General features: G+C 37.9%; 2 protein-coding genes and 1 pseudogene across 21 annotated transcripts in view; 2 read left to right on the top strand and 1 right to left on the bottom strand.

The window, feature by feature from the left end:
- Positions 1-21,474, bottom strand: part of PTPRD (protein tyrosine phosphatase receptor type D) — a 2,536,342-nt gene that overhangs the window by 1,813,771 nt on the left and 701,097 nt on the right. The window lies entirely within an intron of this gene.
- Positions 1,272-3,587, top strand: LOC132345942 (uncharacterized). The gene has a single exon (XM_059889410.1). The coding sequence runs from the start codon at positions 1,395-1,397 to the stop codon at positions 2,094-2,096; it is 702 nt and encodes a 233-aa protein (XP_059745393.1). The 5' UTR covers positions 1,272-1,394; the 3' UTR covers positions 2,097-3,587.
- On the top strand, positions 3,953-8,609 carry LOC132345941 (endogenous retrovirus group K member 113 Gag polyprotein-like; annotated as a pseudogene).

The raw sequence follows: 21,474 nt of genomic DNA, 5'->3' as shown, positions 1-21,474 counted from the left end.
CAAGGTCACTTCAGTTGTGTCTGGACTCTTTGCGACCCTGTAGACTGTGGCCTGCCAAGCTTCTCTGTCAGGGAGGGGGATTCTCCAGGCAAGAATACTGGAACATATTGGCCAATATTGGTTGCCATACCCTTCTAGAGCACTAAATTTCCTTCTGCTCTAGTCGCCAACTCCCCGAGTACCTGGTGCTGCCAGAACCCCTCCAACTTAAGTAGCTGCACTGCCTCCACACCTTGCCCTCACAGGAGCAAACCTAAGTCATCCAGGGCAGCCTCAGGAGCAAACCCCAGTGGACGACCCACATGTAGAGGTGGAAATAAAACAACAATTGAAATCCAGGGGCAGTGTGGCTAAAGAAGAAGACCCAAAACCTTCCCACCAACTATGCAAGCTTCAGATTAAGTCCACACGATCAACTAGGCAGACTCTGTGCCTATGTATTATATAAAAGGTCACTGAGAACTCCCCCAAAGAAATAAACTAGTTCTGTGCGGGGAGCTGCCCGTGAGAACGGGGTCCTTTGTCCGAAGGACACAGCTCTGGGAGCTGCCTCAGTCCTTGAGGGTTTGCTTGCAAACATAGCTCTCTGTCCCGCCACCCCAGAGATTAGGCGCTTATTTACTGCAGGCACCTGGAGTTCTGTGCAAACTTCTCACGCACAGAGAAATGTTATCTGGTGTAAGAAATAATAACAGGGAGCCATTCCCATGCTCTCAAGATTTCTTGTGACTGTTTGTAAGATGTATAGGCTAACCAAGAAAAAATGTCAACTGTTTTGTCTCTCTCACGCTTTTCTGTATAAATATGAGATGTTGAATAAAGTTGGTGTCAGACTGCGTCCCTTCGTGGTGACGTGTCTGAACCTCTCGACCCCATCTTTGTAGTCTCTTGCTTTAGTTTCTTTCTCAGCCGCGCCGCGCACGTTCTTGGGACCTGATCGACTTTGCCGGCTGGCACGGGCAGATGGCGCCCGAAAAGGGACCTGAGAATCGGAGCGCGACGACGGCTGCTGCCCGTCAAGATTGAGGTAAGTAACAAGAAATTCCTAATTATTTAAAGTAAAGGACAGGGAGTGTTATTGTAGAGAGTAATAAATCATGGGATAAGACAATAGCCGCCAGTTATTTGTACATATGTTGAAAACTATGTTAAAAGGCAGGGGAATTCATGTAAATAAGTTACAGCTAGAAAAGTTTTTACTTTTTATAAAAGAAGTTTGTCCTTGGTTTCCAGAGAAAAGAACAGTTAATCTGGAAACTTGAAAAAAAGTAGGAAAACAATTGCAGACATATTATTCCTTACATGGTCCCAATCGTGTCCCTGTAGATACTTTTTCTTTGTGGACTCTCATAAGAGACTGTCTGGATCTTAAACATGAGGGACGTAAGATTCAAATGGCCCTCTGGGATTCCACAAAACCCGAAGTTGCAGAGCCTTCTGCCCCTCCGCCTGAGCCGCTTTATGCCGTGCCTGAGGGAACAGCTTGTAAGGCTGGAGGGAATGATGATGTGTTAAGCTCTGATGAACAGAAAGAGTTCAATGAACAAGCGGCTCAGTACCATAGAGAGGATATGCCTTGGGAGATGATGGTTAGCATACAATCCCCCTCAGGAAAAGGGGAATTAAAACATTCAGGGCTTTCCGAAGAACAGCTGGAAAATTTAATTCAAAAAATTGTTATAACAGTAAAGAAGGATGCACAGGGAGACTCCCACTTCAGCCAGCCTATGCCTCCAACATATCCTCCCTCAGTTCTTGCTGGGCTCAATCCACCTGCACCTTTCGTAGAACCACGAGAGCCTGTAACTATCCCTGCTTCTTTGCCCGGTGATAACATAAAAATTAAAAGTGAGATATTATTATCTCCTCTTCAACACGTGATTAAGCGAGCTAATGATGAAGGAGAACATATTCCCGGGTTTTCAAGAATCTATCCAGTATTTGAAAATGCTCAACAGCAGAGGTATTATGAGCCGCTACCCTTTAAACAACTAAAAGAGTTAAAAATGGCTTGTACACAATACGGCCCGACTGCGACATTTACTCAGGCTATTATAGAGGCTTTAAGAAATCAAAATCTGCCACCTAATGATTGAAAACAGGTTGCTCGGGCTTGTTTATCTGGAAGAGATTATTTACTATAGAAATCTGAGTTTGCTGAACAGTGTGGGATCACAGCTGATATCAATCAGCGACAGGGACTGAACACCGCTTATGAAATGATGGTGGGAGAGGAAGATTATCGAGACATTAATAATCAACTTAATTATTTGCCTAGAGCCTACCCTCAGATTAGTGCTGCGGCTCTACGAGCATGAAATAAACTTCCAAATTCTGATAAAAAGACTAAAGATTTATCTAAAATTCGCCAGGGGCCAGATAAACCATATCAAGATTTTGTTGCCCGCCTGCTTGAGACAATTGGTAAAATGATAGGAGATGAACAGGCGGGAATAGTGTTGGCTAAACAGCTTGCTTATGAGAATGCCAATTCGGCTTGTCAAGCTGCCCTGAGACCTTACAGAAAAAAGGGAGGCTTATCCGATTATGTACGGATTTGTGCTGATATCGGCCCTTCGTACGTTCAAGACATAACTTTGGCCACGACATTACAAGGGTTATTGCCTTAGCTGGTTTTAGTAGACGGCTTGATAATCATCATTATCTCTCGGATAAAATTTTACAATTTGCTCACTATCACCAATTTCTCTTCCCAAAAATCATTGTTTCTCAGCCCCTTGCCGACGCCCTAACTGTATTTACTGATGGCTCTTCTAATAGAATAGCTAGTTTGATTATACAGGACAATATTGCCACCTGGCGTACTAATTATAAGTCTGCTCAAGAAGTAAAACTATTTGCCATTTTTCAGGCTCTATTACAAATCTCTGCTCCATTTAATTTATATTCTGACGGTCAATATATCATAAGAGCCTTAAAGACTATTGAGACTGTTCCATTTATTGGTACCCTGAATTCTACTATCCAAACTCTTTTTCGTGATATACAACATTTAATTTGCCCCAGAGTTAATAAATGCTATTTCGGTCATATTCGTACTCACTCTAGACTTCCTAGACCTTTAACAGGAGACAATGCTTTGACTGACGAAGCTACATGTATGATATTTCCTTAATTGGAACAAATGGCAAAAACTTCTCACAGCTTACACCATCAAAACAGCAATAGCTTAAGACTTCAATCTGACATTACTCAAAAAGCTACCAGACAGATTGTTAAACAATGTCAAACATGTCCTCAATTTTTTAGTGTCCCCCATTATGGAGTTAATCCCCGAAGATTGCTGCCAAACGATATATGACAAATAGATGTTACCCATATTCCTAAATTTGATAAACAAAAATTTGTTCATGTTACTATTGACACCTTCTCTGGCTTTTTACATACCTCTCTACAATCCGGAGAAGCTAGCAAACATTGTATAGCTCATTACATTAAATGTTTTGCTGTTATGGGAACCCCTAAGACCATAAAAACAGACAATGGTCCAAGATACACTGGAAAATATTTTCAACTATTTTGTACACAATTGTCTATCTCACATAAAACAGGTATCCCTTATAATCCTCAAGGTCAAGGAATCATTGAACAGACACATCAAACTCTCAAACATCAATTACAAAAACTATAGAAGGGGAAATTGTATCTCAATACCCCCTCCAACTCTCTAAACCATGCTTTATTTGTTCTAAATTTTTATAATTAGACATAAGTGGCTGTTCAACAGCACAGCGATTTTGGAACTTTGATACACAAACAATAAGACCTAAAGTCTTTTGGAAAGACCCACTTGTGGAAAATGGTATGGACCAGATCCAGTACTAATTTGGAGACGAGGACATGTTTATATTTTCCCACAAGATGCCAAAGCGCCGCGCTGGCTGCCAAAAGGTTGGTATGCACGGCGGAGATGATCGCTAGTAAACCAGATGAAAAGACTGACGATTCAAGAACATGATAATTACCATCTCGGCAACAACTTCAGACATTGATGCAAGAGGCACAGAATCGTGTTGCGGTGCAGGGCGATCCGATATCGCCTTTAAGCTTCCTGATAACCTTATTAATTATCTTAAATCAGATTAACACTGCACACTCTGAAGAATATTCAAATGCTTACTGGGCTTATTTTCCTGACCCTCCCCTTCTCCAACCTGTGGGCTGGGAGGGTCAGTCCATTCCCATATACACTAATAAAACTGTTTTATTTCTTGCACCTTGTTTAATTAAAAAACTGATTGATGATCTATGGATCATAAAGGCTTCCATCTATGGAAATGGTCTGCAGTTAAAGGAACATAAGCGTGCGCCTATATAAAAAGAAAGGGGGAGATGCGGGGAGCTGCCCGTGAGAACGGGGTCCTTTGTCCGAAGGACACAGCTCTGGGAGCTGCCTCAGTCCTTGAGGGTTTGCTTGCAAACATAGCTCTCTGTCCCGCCACCCCAGAGATTAGGCGCTTATTTACTGCAGGCACCTGGAGTTCTGTGCAAACTTCTCACGCACAGAGAAATGTTATCTGGTGTAAGAAATAATAACAGGGAGCCATTCCCATGCTCTCAAGATTTCTTGTGACTGTTTGTAAGATGTATAGGCTAACCAAGAAAAAATGTCAACTGTTTTGTCTCTCTCACGCTTTTCTGTATAAATATGAGATGTTGAATAAAGTTGGTGTCAGACTGCGTCCCTTCGTGGTGACGTGTCTGAACCTCTCAACCCCATCTTTGTAGTCTCTTGCTTTAGTTTCTTTCTTAGCCCCGCCGTGCACGTTCTCGGGACCTAATCGACTTTGCTGGCTGGCTCCGGCAGGTGGCGCCCGAACAGGGACCCGAGAATCGGAGTGCGACGACGGCCGCTGCCCGCCAAGATTGAGGTAAGTAAAGAGGAATTCCTAAGTAATTAAAAGTAAAGGGCAGGGAGGGTGATTGTCGAGAGTAATAAATCATGGGACAAGGCAGTAGCTGCCAGTTATTTGTACATATGTTGAAAACTATGTTAAAAGGCAGGGGAATTCATGTAAATAAGTTACAGCTAGAAAAGTTTTTACTTTTTATAAAAGAAGTTTGTCCTTGGTTTCCAGAGAAAAGAACAGTTAATCTGGAAACTTGAAAAAAAGTAGGAAAACAATTGCAGACATATTATTCCTTACATGGTCCCAATCGTGTCCCTGTAGATACTTTTTCTTTGTGGACTCTCATAAGAGACTGTCTGGATCTTAAACATGAGGGACGTAAGATTCAAATGGCCCTCTGGGATTCCACAAAACCCGAAGTTGCAGAGCCTTCTGCCCCTCCGCCTGAGCCGCTTTATGCCGTGCCTGAGGGAACAGCTTGTAAGGCTGGAGGGAATGATGATGTGTTAAGCTCTGATGAACAGAAAGAGTTCAATGAACAAGCGGCTCAGTACCATAGAGAGGATATGCCTTGGGAGATGATGGTTAGCATACAATCCCCCTCAGGAAAAGGGGAATTAAAACATTCAGGGCTTTCCGAAGAACAGCTGGAAAATTTAATTCAAAAAATTGTTATAACAGTAAAGAAGGATGCACAGGGAGACTCCCACTTCAGCCAGCCTATGCCTCCAACATATCCTCCCTCAGTTCTTGCTGGGCTCAATCCACCTGCACCTTTCGTAGAACCACGAGAGCCTGTAACTATCCCTGCTTCTTTGCCCGGTGATAACATAAAAATTAAAAGTGAGATATTATTATCTCCTCTTCAACACGTGATTAAGCGAGCTAATGATGAAGGAGAACATATTCCCGGGTTTTCAAGAATCTATCCAGTATTTGAAAATGCTCAACAGCAGAGGTATTATGAGCCGCTACCCTTTAAACAACTAAAAGAGTTAAAAATGGCTTGTACACAATACGGCCCGACTGCGACATTTACTCAGGCTATTATAGAGGCTTTAAGAAATCAAAATCTGCCACCTAATGATTGAAAACAGGTTGCTCGGGCTTGTTTATCTGGAAGAGATTATTTACTATAGAAATCTGAGTTTGCTGAACAGTGTGGGATCACAGCTGATATCAATCAGCGACAGGGACTGAACACCGCTTATGAAATGATGGTGGGAGAGGAAGATTATCGAGACATTAATAATCAACTTAATTATTTGCCTAGAGCCTACCCTCAGATTAGTGCTGCGGCTCTACGAGCATGAAATAAACTTCCAAATTCTGATAAAAAGACTAAAGATTTATCTAAAATTCGCCAGGGGCCAGATAAACCATATCAAGATTTTGTTGCCCGCCTGCTTGAGACAATTGGTAAAATGATAGGAGATGAACAGGCGGGAATAGTGTTGGCTAAACAGCTTGCTTATGAGAATGCCAATTCGGCTTGTCAAGCTGCCCTGAGACCTTACAGAAAAAAGGGAGGCTTATCCGATTATGTACGGATTTGTGCTGATATCGGCCCTTCGTACGTTCAAGACATAACTTTGGCCACGACATTACAAGGGTTATTGCCTTAGCTGGTTTTAGTAGACGGCTTGATAATCATCATTATCTCTCGGATAAAATTTTACAATTTGCTCACTATCACCAATTTCTCTTCCCAAAAATCATTGTTTCTCAGCCCCTTGCCGACGCCCTAACTGTATTTACTGATGGCTCTTCTAATAGAATAGCTAGTTTGATTATACAGGACAATATTGCCACCTGGCGTACTAATTATAAGTCTGCTCAAGAAGTAAAACTATTTGCCATTTTTCAGGCTCTATTACAAATCTCTGCTCCATTTAATTTATATTCTGACGGTCAATATATCATAAGAGCCTTAAAGACTATTGAGACTGTTCCATTTATTGGTACCCTGAATTCTACTATCCAAACTCTTTTTCGTGATATACAACATTTAATTTGCCCCAGAGTTAATAAATGCTATTTCGGTCATATTCGTACTCACTCTAGACTTCCTAGACCTTTAACAGGAGACAATGCTTTGACTGACGAAGCTACATGTATGATATTTCCTTAATTGGAACAAATGGCAAAAACTTCTCACAGCTTACACCATCAAAACAGCAATAGCTTAAGACTTCAATCTGACATTACTCAAAAAGCTACCAGACAGATTGTTAAACAATGTCAAACATGTCCTCAATTTTTTAGTGTCCCCCATTATGGAGTTAATCCCCGAAGATTGCTGCCAAACGATATATGACAAATAGATGTTACCCATATTCCTAAATTTGATAAACAAAAATTTGTTCATGTTACTATTGACACCTTCTCTGGCTTTTTACATACCTCTCTACAATCCGGAGAAGCTAGCAAACATTGTATAGCTCATTACATTAAATGTTTTGCTGTTATGGGAACCCCTAAGACCATAAAAACAGACAATGGTCCAAGATACACTGGAAAATATTTTCAACTATTTTGTACACAATTGTCTATCTCACATAAAACAGGTATCCCTTATAATCCTCAAGGTCAAGAAATCATTGAACAGACACATCAAACTCTCAAACATCAATTACAAAAACTATAGAAGGGGAAATTGTATCTCAATACCCCCTCCAACTCTCTAAACCATGCTTTATTTGTTCTAAATTTTTATAATTAGACATAAGTGGCTGTTCAACAGCACAGCGATTTTGGAACTTTGATACACAAACAATAAGACCTAAAGTCTTTTGGAAAGACCCACTTGTGGAAAAATGGTATGGACCAGATCCAGTACTAATTTGGAGACGAGGACATGTTTATATTTTCCCACAAGATGCCAAAGCGCCGCGCTGGCTGCCAAAAAGGTTGGTATGCACGGCGGAGATGATCGCTAGTAAACCAGATGAAAAGACTGACGATTCAAGAACATGATAAATTACCATCTCGGCAACAACTTCAGACATTGATGCGAGAGGCACAAAATCGTGTTGCTGTGCAGGGCGATCTGATATCACCTTTAAGCTTCCTGATAACCTTATTAATTATCTTAAATCAGATTAATACTACACATTCTGAAAAATATTCAAGTGCTTACTGGGCTTATTTTCCCGACCCTCCCCTTCTCCAACCGGTGGGCTGGGAGGGATGGTCCATTCCCATATACACTAATAAAACTGTTTTATTTCTTGCACCTTGTTTAATTAAAAAACTGATTGATGATCTATGGATCATAAAGGCTTCCATCTATGGAAATGGTCTGCAGTTAAAGGAACATAAGCGTGCGCCTATATAAAAAGAAAGGGGGAGATGCGGGGAGCTGCCCGTGAGAACGGGGTCCTTTGTCCGAAGGACACAGCTCTGGGAGCTGCCTCAGTCCTTGAGGGTTTGCTTGCAAACATAGCTCTCTGTCCCGCCACCCCAGAGATTAGGCGCTTATTTACTGCAGGCACCTGGAGTTCTGTGCAAACTTCTCACGCACAGAGAAATGTTATCTGGTGTAAGAAATAATAACAGGGAGCCATTCCCATGCTCTCAAGATTTCTTGTGACTGTTTGTAAGATGTATAGGCTAACCAAGAAAAAATGTCAACTGTTTTGTCTCTCTCACGCTTTTCTGTATAAATATGAGATGTTGAATAAAGTTGGTGTCAGACTGCGTCCCTTCGTGGTGACGTGTCTGAACCTCTCGACCCCATCTTTGTAGTCTCTTGCTTTAGTTTCTTTCTTAGCCCCGCCGTGCACGTTCTCGGGACCTGATCGACTTTGCCGGCTGGCTCCGGCAGTTCTGTTAACTGTGAACATCGGAGGCAAGGACACACAGAAGTAGGACCAGATTAGAATCTGAGCTGCTCCCACAGCATGTCCAGAGATCAGTGCAGTGTTGGAGGGCATCCTAGGGAGGTGAGGTGGACTGTGACTCCCAGTGAGGGAGGGGACTCTGACAGCACTAACTCAAGAAAAACATTTATTATTCTTATGTTTTTACTTGTTCTGTAGATTCCTTTGTATTATTTTTCTTTTTTTCTCTCCTCTGTTGCAGTTGTCGATTTTATTGGCACTATGAAATCTGATCTAATTAAGCTTTTGAGCTTTCTTTTTTTTTCCTCAGTCACATTTTCTATTGCTGTTATAAACCTCCACCTCTACGTTGGGTTTTTGCAGTTCTGTGTTGTCCTTTTTTTATTTTTCCTCAATTTTAATTTTTTATCTTTTAAACCTATTATTATTTTTTCTACGTTTATTTCTTTGTTTGCTTTTTCTACTGTTCATTTCCCCTTGCAGTTAATCTTCAAAGTGTATAAATCTTCTTTATCTACCTCTATTTAACTTTGCACATCTTTCTTTTTTTCCTTTCCTCTCAACACATTTGTTAGTTTCATTTTCATTCATATGTGTGACTGAATATGCATATGCATATGCATATACATATGTGTGACTGAATATGCATGTGTATATTCAGTCACACTTTTTATTGTTGTTATAAACCTCTGCCTCTACACTGGGCTTTTGCAGTTCTGTGGAGCTTACTTTCTTTTTCCTTTTATCTTTCTCCTTCTTTTTTATTTTCTTTTCACTTTTTTATAGTTTTAATTTTTTTAAACCTATCATATTTTTTCTGTTTTTTCCTTTATTTCTTTTCCTACTGTAATTTTTCCCTTCACAGTTAATCTTTAATGTATATAAATCTTCTTCATCTACCTCTATTTAACTTTGCAAATCTATTCTTTCTTTCTTTCCTTCCCTCTCAATATGTTTGTTACTTTTGTTTTCATTGCTTCATTCCCCACTTGGCATCTTGCTTTAGTTTTATTTTCCAGTTTGTGCTTTAGTTAATTTTGTTAACTAATAAATAAAATTTTTATTTCCTTTGTTTGCTGCATCAATCTACTGTACTTCATTTTGTTGGACTGTTTTGACTTTTCTCATGGGTATATGTGTATATTCCATTATTTTAATTATTATTTGCCTGATTTTGTAACTGCCATTTGTCAGGGGTTCATCTTTGGTTTCTCCTGTTTGGATATTTGTTTTAATCTCACTTAATGCCATAACAAACCACTTGTGGAATCTTCCATTCTCAGCAGAGATCAACCCCTGAGCCTTAGGAGTGGAACCACTGACTTCAAGACCCTAGACTACCAGAGGACTAACCCTAGGGAATATCAAATAGTGAAAACTCACACAAAAGAAAACACCTGAGAACAAGACCTGGCATCACCCAACCCCAGTAGCACCCTGTGCAGGACGCCTCATCTAAAGAACAAATAAAACAAAAATACAACCCAATCATCAGCAGACAGAATTACCACCTCACTCAGCCTTACCCATCAGAGGAAAAACAAACAAACAAACAAACAAAAACTCAGCACAAACCTCACCCTATAGGAAGCTTACACAAACTAGTGGACCAAACTTAGGAGGGAAGAAACCAAAAGGAAAAAAGAATTCAACCTTGAAGCCTTCAACCTTGTGAATACTCAAACACAATAATTAAAAAAAAAATTAAAAAGGCAGAGAAATGAAGGAACAAACTAGAAACACAGAAGTATAAATAAATGAAGAGGAAATAGGCAAACTACCTGAAAAAGAATTCAGAATAATGATAGTAAAGGTGATCAAGAACCTTGAAAACAAAATGGAGAAAATGAAAGAATCAATTAACAAAAACATAGAAGAATTAAAGAATAAACATTCAGAGGCAAACAATACAATTACTGAAAATAAAAATACTCTAGAAGGAATCAATAGCAGAATATCTGAAGCAGAAGAACAAATCAGTGACCTGGAAGATAAAATGGTGGAAATAACTCATGAAGAGCAGAATAGAGCAAACAGAACGAAAGGAACTGAAGATAGTCTCAGAGACCTCTGGGATAATATCAGATGCACCAACATTCGAATTATAGGGGTCCCAGAAGAAGAAGAGAAAAAGAAAGTGTATGAGAAAATTTTTAAAGAGATTATACTTGAAAATTTCCCCAACTTGGAAAAGAAAACAGTCAATCAAGTCCGAGAGGCACAAAGAGTCCCATACAGGATAAACCCAAGAAGAAACATGCCAAGATGCATACTAAACAAACTAAGAAAGAAAGAATATTAAAAGCAGCAAGGGAGCAGCAACAAGTAACATACAAGAGACACGCTATACACTTAACAGCTGATCTGTCAACAGAAACTATGCAGGCCACAAGAGAATGGCAGGATATATTTAAAGTACTGAAAGGGAAAAATCTACAACCAAGATTACTGCACCTGGCAAGGATATCATTCAAAATTAATGGAGAAATAGAAAGCTTTTCATGTCAGCAAAAATTAAGAGAATTCAGTACCACCAAACCAGCTTTACAACAAGTGCTAAAGGGGCTTATATAGTCATGAAAAACAAGAAAGGAAAAAGATCTACAAAATCAGCCCAGAACAATTAAGAAAATGGCAATAGGAACACATATATCAATAATAACTTTAAATATAAACGGATCAAATGCTCCAACCAAAAGACACAGACTAGCTGAATGGATACAAAAACAAGACCCATATATATGCTATCTACAAGAAATGCACTTCAGATCTAAAGACACACATAGACTGAAAGAAAAAGGATGAAAAAATATATTCCATGCAAATGGGAAGCAAAAGAGCTGGAGTAGCAATTCTCATATCAGGCAAAACAGACCTTAAAATAAAGAATATTGCAAGGGATAAGGAAGGACACTACATAATGATCAAGGATCAATCAAAGAAGACGACAAAACAAGTGTAAATATCTATGCACCCAACATAGGAGCACCTCAATACATAAGACAAACACTAACAGACATAAAAGGAGAAATTGAAAGTAACATGAAAATAATAGGAGACTTTAATACCCCACACACACCAATGGACAGATCATCATAACAGAAAATTAATAAGGAAACACAAGTCTTAAATAATACAATAGATGAGATGGCTCTCATTGATATCTTTAGGACATTACCTCCAAATGCAGAAGAATACACCTTCTTCTCAAGTGCACATGGAATATTTTCTGGGTTAGATCACATCCTGTTCACAAATTAAACCTCAGTTAATTTAAGAAAGTTGAAATCATATCTAGCATCTTCTTCGACCACAACGCCATGAGACTAGATATCAATTACAAGAAAAAAACTGTAAGAAACACAAACACATGGAGATTAAACAATATGTTTCTAAATAACCAACAGGTTATTACTTAAGAAATCAAAAGGGAGATCAAAAAATTTCTAGAAACAAATGACAATGAAAACACGACAACACAAAACATATAGGATGCAGCAAAAGCAGTTCTAAGAGGGAAGTTCATAGCAAAATTATCCTGTCTCAAGGAACAAGAAATACATTGAATAGACAACCTAACTTTACACCTAAAGCAACTGGAAAAAGAAGAAGAAGAAGAACAACAACAACAACAAAAACCCCAAAATTAGTAGAAGGAAAGAAATCATAAAGATCCGAGCATAATAAATGAAAAAGAAATGAAAAAAAAAACAATAATAAAGATTAATAAAACTAAAAGCTGGTTCTTTGAGAAGATAAATAAAATTGACAAACATTTAGCCAGACTCATCAAGGAAAAAGGAGAGTAGAATCAAATCAACAAAATTAGAAATGAAAAAGGAGAGGTTACAACAGACAATACAGAAATACAAAGGACTATAAGCGACTATTATGAACAACTACATGGAAATAAAAGGAATAACCAGGAAGAAATGGACAGATTCTTAGAAAAGTTCAATCTTCCAAGACTGAACCAGGAAGAAGTAGAAATTATGAACAACTCAATTACAAACACTGAAATTGAAGCTGTGATCAAAAATCTCCCAAAAAACAAAAGCCCAGGATCATATGGCTTCACAGGAGAATTCTATCAAACATTTAGAGAAGAGCTAATTCCCATCCTTCTAAACAACTGTAGAGGATGAAACACTTCCAAACACATTCTATGAGACCATCATCACTCTGATACCAAAACCAGACAAAGACAACACACACAAAAAAGAAAACTACAGGCCAATATTACTGATGAGCATAGATGGAAAAATCCTCAACAAAATTTTAGCAAACAGAATTCAGCAACACATCAGAAAGCTCATACACTATGATCAAGTTGGGTTTATTCCAGGGATGCAAGGATTATTCAACATATGCAAATCAATCAACATGATACACCATATTAACAAATTGAAAGATAAAACCATATGGTAATCTCAAAAATGCAGAAAAAGTCTTTGACAAAATTCACCACCCATTTATGATTAAAACTCTTAAAAAAATGGGCATAGAAGGAAGTTACCTCAACATAGTAAAGGCCATATATGATAAGCCTAAAGCAATTATTCTCAATGGTGAAAAACTGAAAGCATTCCTCCCTAAGATCAGGAACAAGACAAGGGTGTCCACTTTCACCACTATTATTTAACATAATTCTGGAAGTCCTAGCTACAGCAATCAGAAAACAAAAAGAAATAAAATGAATCCAGATCAGAAAAGAATAAGAAAATCACTCAGTTTGCATTTGACATGATACTGTACATAGAAAACCCTAAAGATAGTATCAGAAAATTACTAGAGTTAATCAGTGAATTTATAAAATTTGCAGTATACAAAATTAATTCACAGAAATCACTTGCATTTCTATATACTAACAATGAAAAATCAGAAAGAGAAATTAAGGAATCAATCCCAATTGGATTGGAACAACAATATAATATATATAATTCCTTGCAACAAAAGGAATTAAATATCCAAGAATAAACTTACCTAAGGAAACAAAGAACTGTATACAGAAAATTATGACACTAATGAAAGAAATCAAAGAAGACATAAACAGATAGAGAGATATTCCATGTTCCTGGATAGGAAGAATCAATATTGTGAAAATGACTATACTACCAAATGCAATCTACCAATTCAATGTGATTCCTTATCAAATTACCAATGGCATTTTTCACAGAACTAGAACAAAAAATTTCACAATTCATATGGAAACACAAAAGACCCTGAATAGCCAAAGCAGTCAAGAGAAAGAAGAATGAAGCTGGAGGAATCAACCTTCTTGACTTCAGATTATACTACAAAACTACAGTCATCAAGACAGTATGGTACTGGCACAAAATCAGAAATATAGACCAATGGAACAAGATAGAAAGCCCAGAAATAAACCCATGCACCTACGGGTACCTAATTTTTGACAAAGGAGGCAAGAATATACAATTGGGCAAAGACAGCTTTTTCAATAAATGGTGCTGGGAAAACTGGACAGCTACAGGTAAAAGAATGACACTAGAACACTTCCGAACACCATACACAAAGATGAACTCAAAACGGATTAAAGACCTAAATGTAAGACCAGAAACTATAAAACTCTTAAAAGAAAACATAGGCAGAACACTTGTTGACATAAATCAAAGCAAGATCCTCTATGACCCACCTCCTACAGTCACGGAAATAAAAACAAAAGTAAACAAGTGGGACCTGACTAAACTTAAAAGCTTTTGCACATCAAAGGAAACTATAAGCAAAGTGAAAAGACAACCCTCTGAATGGGAGAAAAGAATAGCAAATGAAACAACTGACAAAGGTTTAATTTCCAAAATATACAAGCAGCTCATACAACTCAATACTGGAAAAACAAACAACCCAATCAAAAAGTGGGAAAAATACCTAAACAGCCATTTCACCAAGGAAGACACAGATAGCTAACAAACACATGAAAGGATGCTCAACATTGCTCATTATTAGAGAAATGTAAATCCAAACTACAATAAAATATCACCACACACCAGTCAGAATGGCCATCATCAAAAATTCTATAAAGAATAAATGCTGAAGAGGGTATGGAGAAAAGGGAACACTCTTGCACTGTCATTGGGAATATAAATTGACACAGCCACTATGGAAGATGATATGGAGATTCCTTTAAATACTAGGAATAAAACCACCATATGATCCAGCAATCCCACTCCCAGGCATATACCCTGAGGAAACCAAAGTTGAAAAAGACACATGTATTCCATTGTTCATTGCAGCACTATTTACAATAGCTATAACATGGAAGCAACCTAAATGTCAATCGACAGATGAATGAATAAAGAAGTTGTGGTAAATTTACACAATAGAATATTACTCAGCCATAAAAAGGAAAGCATTTGAGTCAGTTCTAATGAGGTGGATGAACCTAAAACCTATTACACAGAGTGAAGTAAGTCAGAAAGACAAAGATAAATACTGTATTCTAATGCATATATAGGGCTTCCCTGGTGGCTTAGCTGGTAAAGAATCCGCCTGCAGTGTGGGAGACCTGGGTTTGATCCCTAGATTGGGAAGATACCCTGGAGAAGGGAAAGGCTACCCACTCCAGTATTCTGGCCTGGAGAATTCCATGAACTCTATAGTCCATGGGATTACAGAGTTGGACGTGACTGAGCAACTATCACTTTCATAAATTACTTAAAAAAAAAAAAAAAACTTGGAAGATAATGACAATCTGAAAGAACCAACAGTTAGAGTCTTCATAAGTAAGAATTTACTTATAGGGCAGCAATGGAGAAACAGACATAGAAAATAGACTTATGGACATGGGGAGAGGGGAGGAAAGGGTGAAATATATGGAAAGAGTAACATGGAAACTTACACTGACATATGTAAAATAGATGGCCAATGGGAATTTGCTGTATGGCTCAGGAAACTCAACAGGGGCTCTGTATCAATCTAGAGGGGTGGGATGGGGAGGAAGATGGGAGGGAAGTTCAAAAGGGAGGGGATATATGTATACATATGGCTGATTTATGCAGAAGTTTGACAGAAAACAACAAAATTCTGTCAAGCAATTATCCTTCAATAAAAAGAAAAAAAAATCAACATTTAAAAACCTAAGATCATGGCATTCAGTTCCATCACTTCATTGCAAATAGAAGGTGAAAAGTGGAAACAGTAACAGATTTTATTATCTTGGACTCCAAAATCACTGTGAACAGTGACTGCAATCACTAAATTAAAAGACTACTACTTCTTGGAAGGAAAGTTTTGACAAATCTAGACAATGTATTAAAAAGCAGAGGCATCACTTTGCTGACAAAGGTCCATGTAGTCAAAGCTATGGTTTTCCCAGCAATCATGTGTAGATGCGAGAGTTGGAACACAAAGAAGGTTGAGTGCCAAAGAATTGATGCTTTTGAATCGTGGTGTTGGAGAAGACTGCTGAGAGTCCCCTGGACTATAAGGAGATCAAGCCAGTCAATTCTAAAGGAAATAAACCCTGAATATTCACTGGAAGGACTGATGCTGAAGCTGAAGCTCCAGTACTCTGGCCACCTGATGCTAAGACAAAATCCTTAGAAAAGAACCTGGTGCTGGGAAAGATTGAAGGCAGGAGGAGAAGAGGGTGACAGAGAATGAGATGTTTGGATGGCATCATCGACTCAATGGATATGCTGCTGCTGCTGCTGCTAAGTCTGGAGAAGGCAATGGCCCCCCACTCCAGTACTCTTGCCTGGAAAATCCCATGGACAGAGGAGCCTGGTGGGCCGCAGTCCATGGGGGCACTAAGAGTCGAACAAGACTCAACGACTTCACTTTCACTTTTCACTTTCATGCATTAGAGAAGGAAATGGCAACCCACTCCAGTACTCTTGCCTGGAGAATCCCAGGGACGGGGGAGCCTTGTCTATGGGGTCGCACAGAGTCGGACACGACTGAATCGACTTAGCAGTAGCAGTAGCAGCAGCTAAGTCACTTCAGTCGTGTCCGACTCTGTGCGACCCCATAGACGGCAGCCCACCAGGCGTCTTTGTCCCTGGAATTCTCCAGGCAAGAACACTGGAGTGTGTTGCCATTACTTTCTCCAATGCATGAAAGTGAAAAGTGAAAGTGAAGTCGCTCAGTTGTGTCCGATTCTTGGCGACCCCATGGACTGTAGCCTACCAGGCTGCTCCGTCCATGGGATTTTCCAGGCAAGAGTACTGGAGTGGGGTGCCATCGCCTTCTCCGCAAATATGAGTCAGAGTAAACTCTGGGAGATGGTGAAGGACAGAGGAGAGTTGTGTGCTACAATTCATGAGGTCACAAAGAGTTGGACACAACTTAGTGACTGAACATTAACAACAAATGCTTAGAATATTGTTTAGTTCAGGGCTTGGATGAGTGTCTTGTGTAAAGTGCCCACCAATGTATCCCTTTAGAATTGCTTTTCTTAAAGTTGCCCTTAGCAAGAGAGCATCTGTTTACATTAAGTACCTTTAAAAATATTGCCATTAAACTTACTAAAATATTATTGTAGATGCCATGCTCCATACTAGATGTTGTCCTCTTGATGAGGACCCTCAGGAGAAATACATTATCTCTGCATCAAAACAGCTTTACAAGTACAAAAGGTAAAATCTTCTAGGTAAGATGAATAATCAAATATCTTCATGAACTTGGACTTGAGAAAGATTTATTAAACAGAATACAAAAAGCACTAACCAAAACAGAAAAGATTGATAAACCAAACAATAAAATTAAGAAATCATCTTCATCAAAATACAAGTTTAAAACCCTGAAAGGGCAAGCCATAGAGACAATGTATACAACAAACAAGTGTCACACACTCAGAATACATGAGTATATAAGAAACTTGCTAATCATTACCAAAAGTCAGACAAGCCAAAAGACAAATGTGAAAGGGAATTCAACAGCACTTTACAATAAAAGGAATTCCAGATGGCCACTGAGAATCAAAATATAGTATAAACATACAATGAAATAATAATCGGTGATAAAAACAATTGAAGTATCAATACATGCTAAAATATGAGGGACCTCAGAAACATCCTGCTAAATGGAAGATTTGATCACAAAAGACAATTGGTATGATCACATTAATATGAAAAGTCCAGTATAGGTAAATCCATAGAGTCAGAAAAAGAGAATAAAGATTTTATAGGGGTAGAACTATGGGGAAAAGGGTGGGTATACTGCTGATTTTATTTCAAGGGTAATGAAATATTTGAAATCAAATAATGATAATGCTTGCATGACTTGTAAATATATTATGACTTGTGAATATATGGTTATATGACTTGTGAATATATTGAAAACTGTTGACTTGTATGTTTTAAATGGGTGAAGTTTGATATAAATTATATCTCCACAAAATTATTAAAACAGATGGAATAAAATTTTTAAAGTTATAATAAAATCAAATAAAATAGAAAAATAATGTGGTCCAGCAACATCAGTCATCATAAACTAAAATCATAATTATAAGGCAGAAATCGTTAGGTAGTCAGTGTAAGGTTAGAGCCTAGGTTCCTTTTCTAATTTCAATTTTAATTCTCTCACAAAAACATTTTGCTCCATTAGCCCAAAGCTATATTTGCTGCTCCAGTTTCTAGGCATTCAGAGGAATGCCTCCCTGGTCTGGACGGTCATAAAACATCCATACCCAGGACAAGACAGTCATTAACTGCTATCCAGTCTATCAAGGAGAAGAACTCCAGGAGGACCATTAGCTCTTAAACATACAGTTGGCTGCTATATAATGGTCTGGGGTCTTGAGAAAGGGTTGAGGGATGGTTCACAATGTCTGGAGAAACTGAGAAACTAAGGGATCCAAAAAAGCCATAAAAATGGTAAACTGGACATTGCAATATGCAAATTTATTGGTCAAAAATGACATATATTAAAGTCACAAGCCAACCAAAATTGTACAGATCAATAATAGTAAAGATATACAACTAATATAATCCCTGCCTTTTGGGGGCTCTTCACCCTGTCTCAGCATCCATGCTGAGAACTTTGAACTTCTATCCTTAAAATAAACTTTGCTTGTGTGAATGTTTATTTTGCAAGTTTGTGGAATTTGTTCTTTGGCTCCATGAACAGAATTTGGTTTTCCCATTTCAATTACATACAATTACCAGTGTGAACTTTTATACACAGAGGGCGACTAACAAACTCTGGCAGTATCTACTAAAGTTGAACAGATGTATATTTTCTGACCAAACATTTCAACTCCTGGTATACAATCACTAGTAAGAGCTGGCAATGGTAGAAAGTAACTAGAATTTAAAAGTAGGCCAGTACTTGTTTGTTAGTTTGCTTGCTTTTATGAGAAATGAATTATTCACAAGCTCAAAATGTAGGTCAACTGTGATGCTAGGTTGCCACACTTCGTACCGGAGGAAAAACATTGCAGCATGATGATATTCTCTTGCAAAAAAAAAAAAAAAAACAAAACACACACAATATAAGTAAATGTAAAATATGGAAAACATTTCTCACAGAATTTAGATTTCCTTTTATACCTAGCCTATACAAAATTCATAGTACAGCCCTCATATGATTGTGCCTTCTATGTCCTAGGGCAGCAGCTGAAGCATATGACTAACAATGGTATTTCAAATCACTCAACCACTAGCCTTTAAAGGTAAATGAGATACTGAAACGTTGTATTACTTGATAATTATGACACTAGGCTTTATTGTAGTATCATGACATAAATTCAGATTGAATGTCAACAGACAACAGAAAGCAGTTATAGGTCTGACTTGTGCTCACTTCTATGGACTACTGTCTAGCTAGGTCCCATCTCCCTCCCTTCTTGCCAGGAAGTCTGGTCAAAGCATCCAAAGGTTGTCATGATTTTTTTCTGCCTATTCTTCCTTTTCCTTTTTCTTTCTTTTTTTTAAAAAAGAGACACAGATATAAAGAACAGACTTTTGGATACTGTGGGAGAAGGCAAGGGTGGGATGATTTGAGAGAATAGCATTGAAACATGTATATTAACATATGTGAAAGAGATCTCCAGTCCAGGTTTGATGCATGAGACAGGGCACTCAGGGCCTGTGCACTGGGATGATCCGAAGGATGGGATGGGAAGGGAGGTGGGAGGGGGGTTCAGGATGGGGACACATGTTCACCCATGGCTGATTCATGTCAAAGTATGGCAAAACCACTACAACATTGTAAAGTAATTAGCCTCCAATTAAAAGAAACAAATTAATTTTTAAAAACATTCATTCTTTTTTTATTATTTAAAAAAAATTTTAACTGGAGGATAATTGTTCTATAATGTGTTCATTTTTGCCTTAAAACAATGAAGATCAGCCATGTGTGTGTGTGTGTGTGTGTATCCCTCATTCTTGGGTCTCCCTCCTTCCTACCTCCATCCCACCACTCCTCATCCTTTTCCAGTTAATTACAAAATGGTTATCAGAATGTTGAGAATTTAAATTGTGTCCCATAACCTCCTATTTATTACTAAAGAAATAGTCAAAGCATTTGAGGTAGAAATGCACAAGCAGATGGTATGTGCCTTTCATTACTCAAAAGTAGGTTCTCTCTCACATTAATCTATTGGGTAAGGCACTTTAGAACCTTATGGAAAGTTATTTGATAATATATATCAATATAGTTAAAATAACCATAGTCTGTGACCTATAATCCATAGGGAGATTCTACACTCATCTAAGAATATGAAATGTACCCAAATGAAGAAAAAGGCATTCATCATAAGTATTATTTATAAAAATACAAAACTATACTAAAATTTGAAAAAAATGGTAAAAAGCAAAATTAAATAACTAAGGGAGGCACTACTTAGAGCCAATTAAACTAAATTTTCAAAAATTTCTTATGATATAAAGAAAAAAATACAGGGCATAGACTATTTTTTAATTGGAGGATAATTGCCTTACAATGTTTCATTGGTTTCTGCCATACAAAAATGCAAATCAACCATAATTATATATATATATATATTTTTATATATATTATAGATATCTATATATTCTCTCCCTCACCCTTGAGCCTCCCTCCCTCCTCTAATCCCACCCCCAGGACATGGAATTATAAATAACTGTACCATCTCTATCTCTCTCTCTCTATATATACAAACACACACACACATATACTATATGTAAATATATAATCGGGACACAGAATGCTGACCACTATTTCAGAAAACAAAGGATGTTGAGGCCATTAAGTTATCTGCCACTGTAGCCGCCCATGATAGTACACACTTAGGGGATTCAGGATGGAAAGGAACATGATATTTGCCCTAGATACCTAAGGTGTATATCAAAGGAATATTTCATTAAGCCCAGATTCTTGCATGTTCATATACATTTTTTTTTCTTTAAGATAAATCTCTTTGCTCAGCTACTTGGTTTATTTCTGCAAAACTCCTATATATCCTGGCTCTTCCCTTATCTCTTCAGAACAGTCTCTCAGGGCTATCCAAGGGCTTAATTCCTTACTAAGTCTGATGAATAAAATATAATTCTCAACTTTAGGTTGTACATTTATTTTTTTAGTAATAATGACATTTTATTAAGAACAAGGTAAGGGAGTAATAAAGAATATTGTATATAACAATTGACTGGTTCTGTTTATTCTTAGATTTCAAAAGGTCTAAATTAAATAGCTGAAAGATGTAAATAAGAAAAAATGGGGAAATAATAATGAAAGTGTGATCATTTTAGTCTCTAATGATTTGCATTAGTTTCTCATTAGTTATAGTTTCTCATTAGCTATAGGATAAAAATTCAACTACT

The sequence above is a fragment of the Bos taurus genome, chromosome 8, assembly GCF_002263795.3.
Source record: "Bos taurus isolate L1 Dominette 01449 registration number 42190680 breed Hereford chromosome 8, ARS-UCD2.0, whole genome shotgun sequence".
NCBI lineage: Eukaryota > Metazoa > Chordata > Mammalia > Artiodactyla > Bovidae > Bos > Bos taurus.
The sequence above is the reverse complement of the archived record's forward strand: the minus strand, read 5'-3'. Positions and strand labels throughout refer to the sequence as shown.

Excerpts from the sequence above, each read along its gene's own strand:
- LOC132345942 (XM_059889410.1), top strand. The coding sequence starts at position 1,395 with ATGGCCCTCTGGGATTCCACAAAACCCGAAGTTGCAGAGCCTTCTGCC.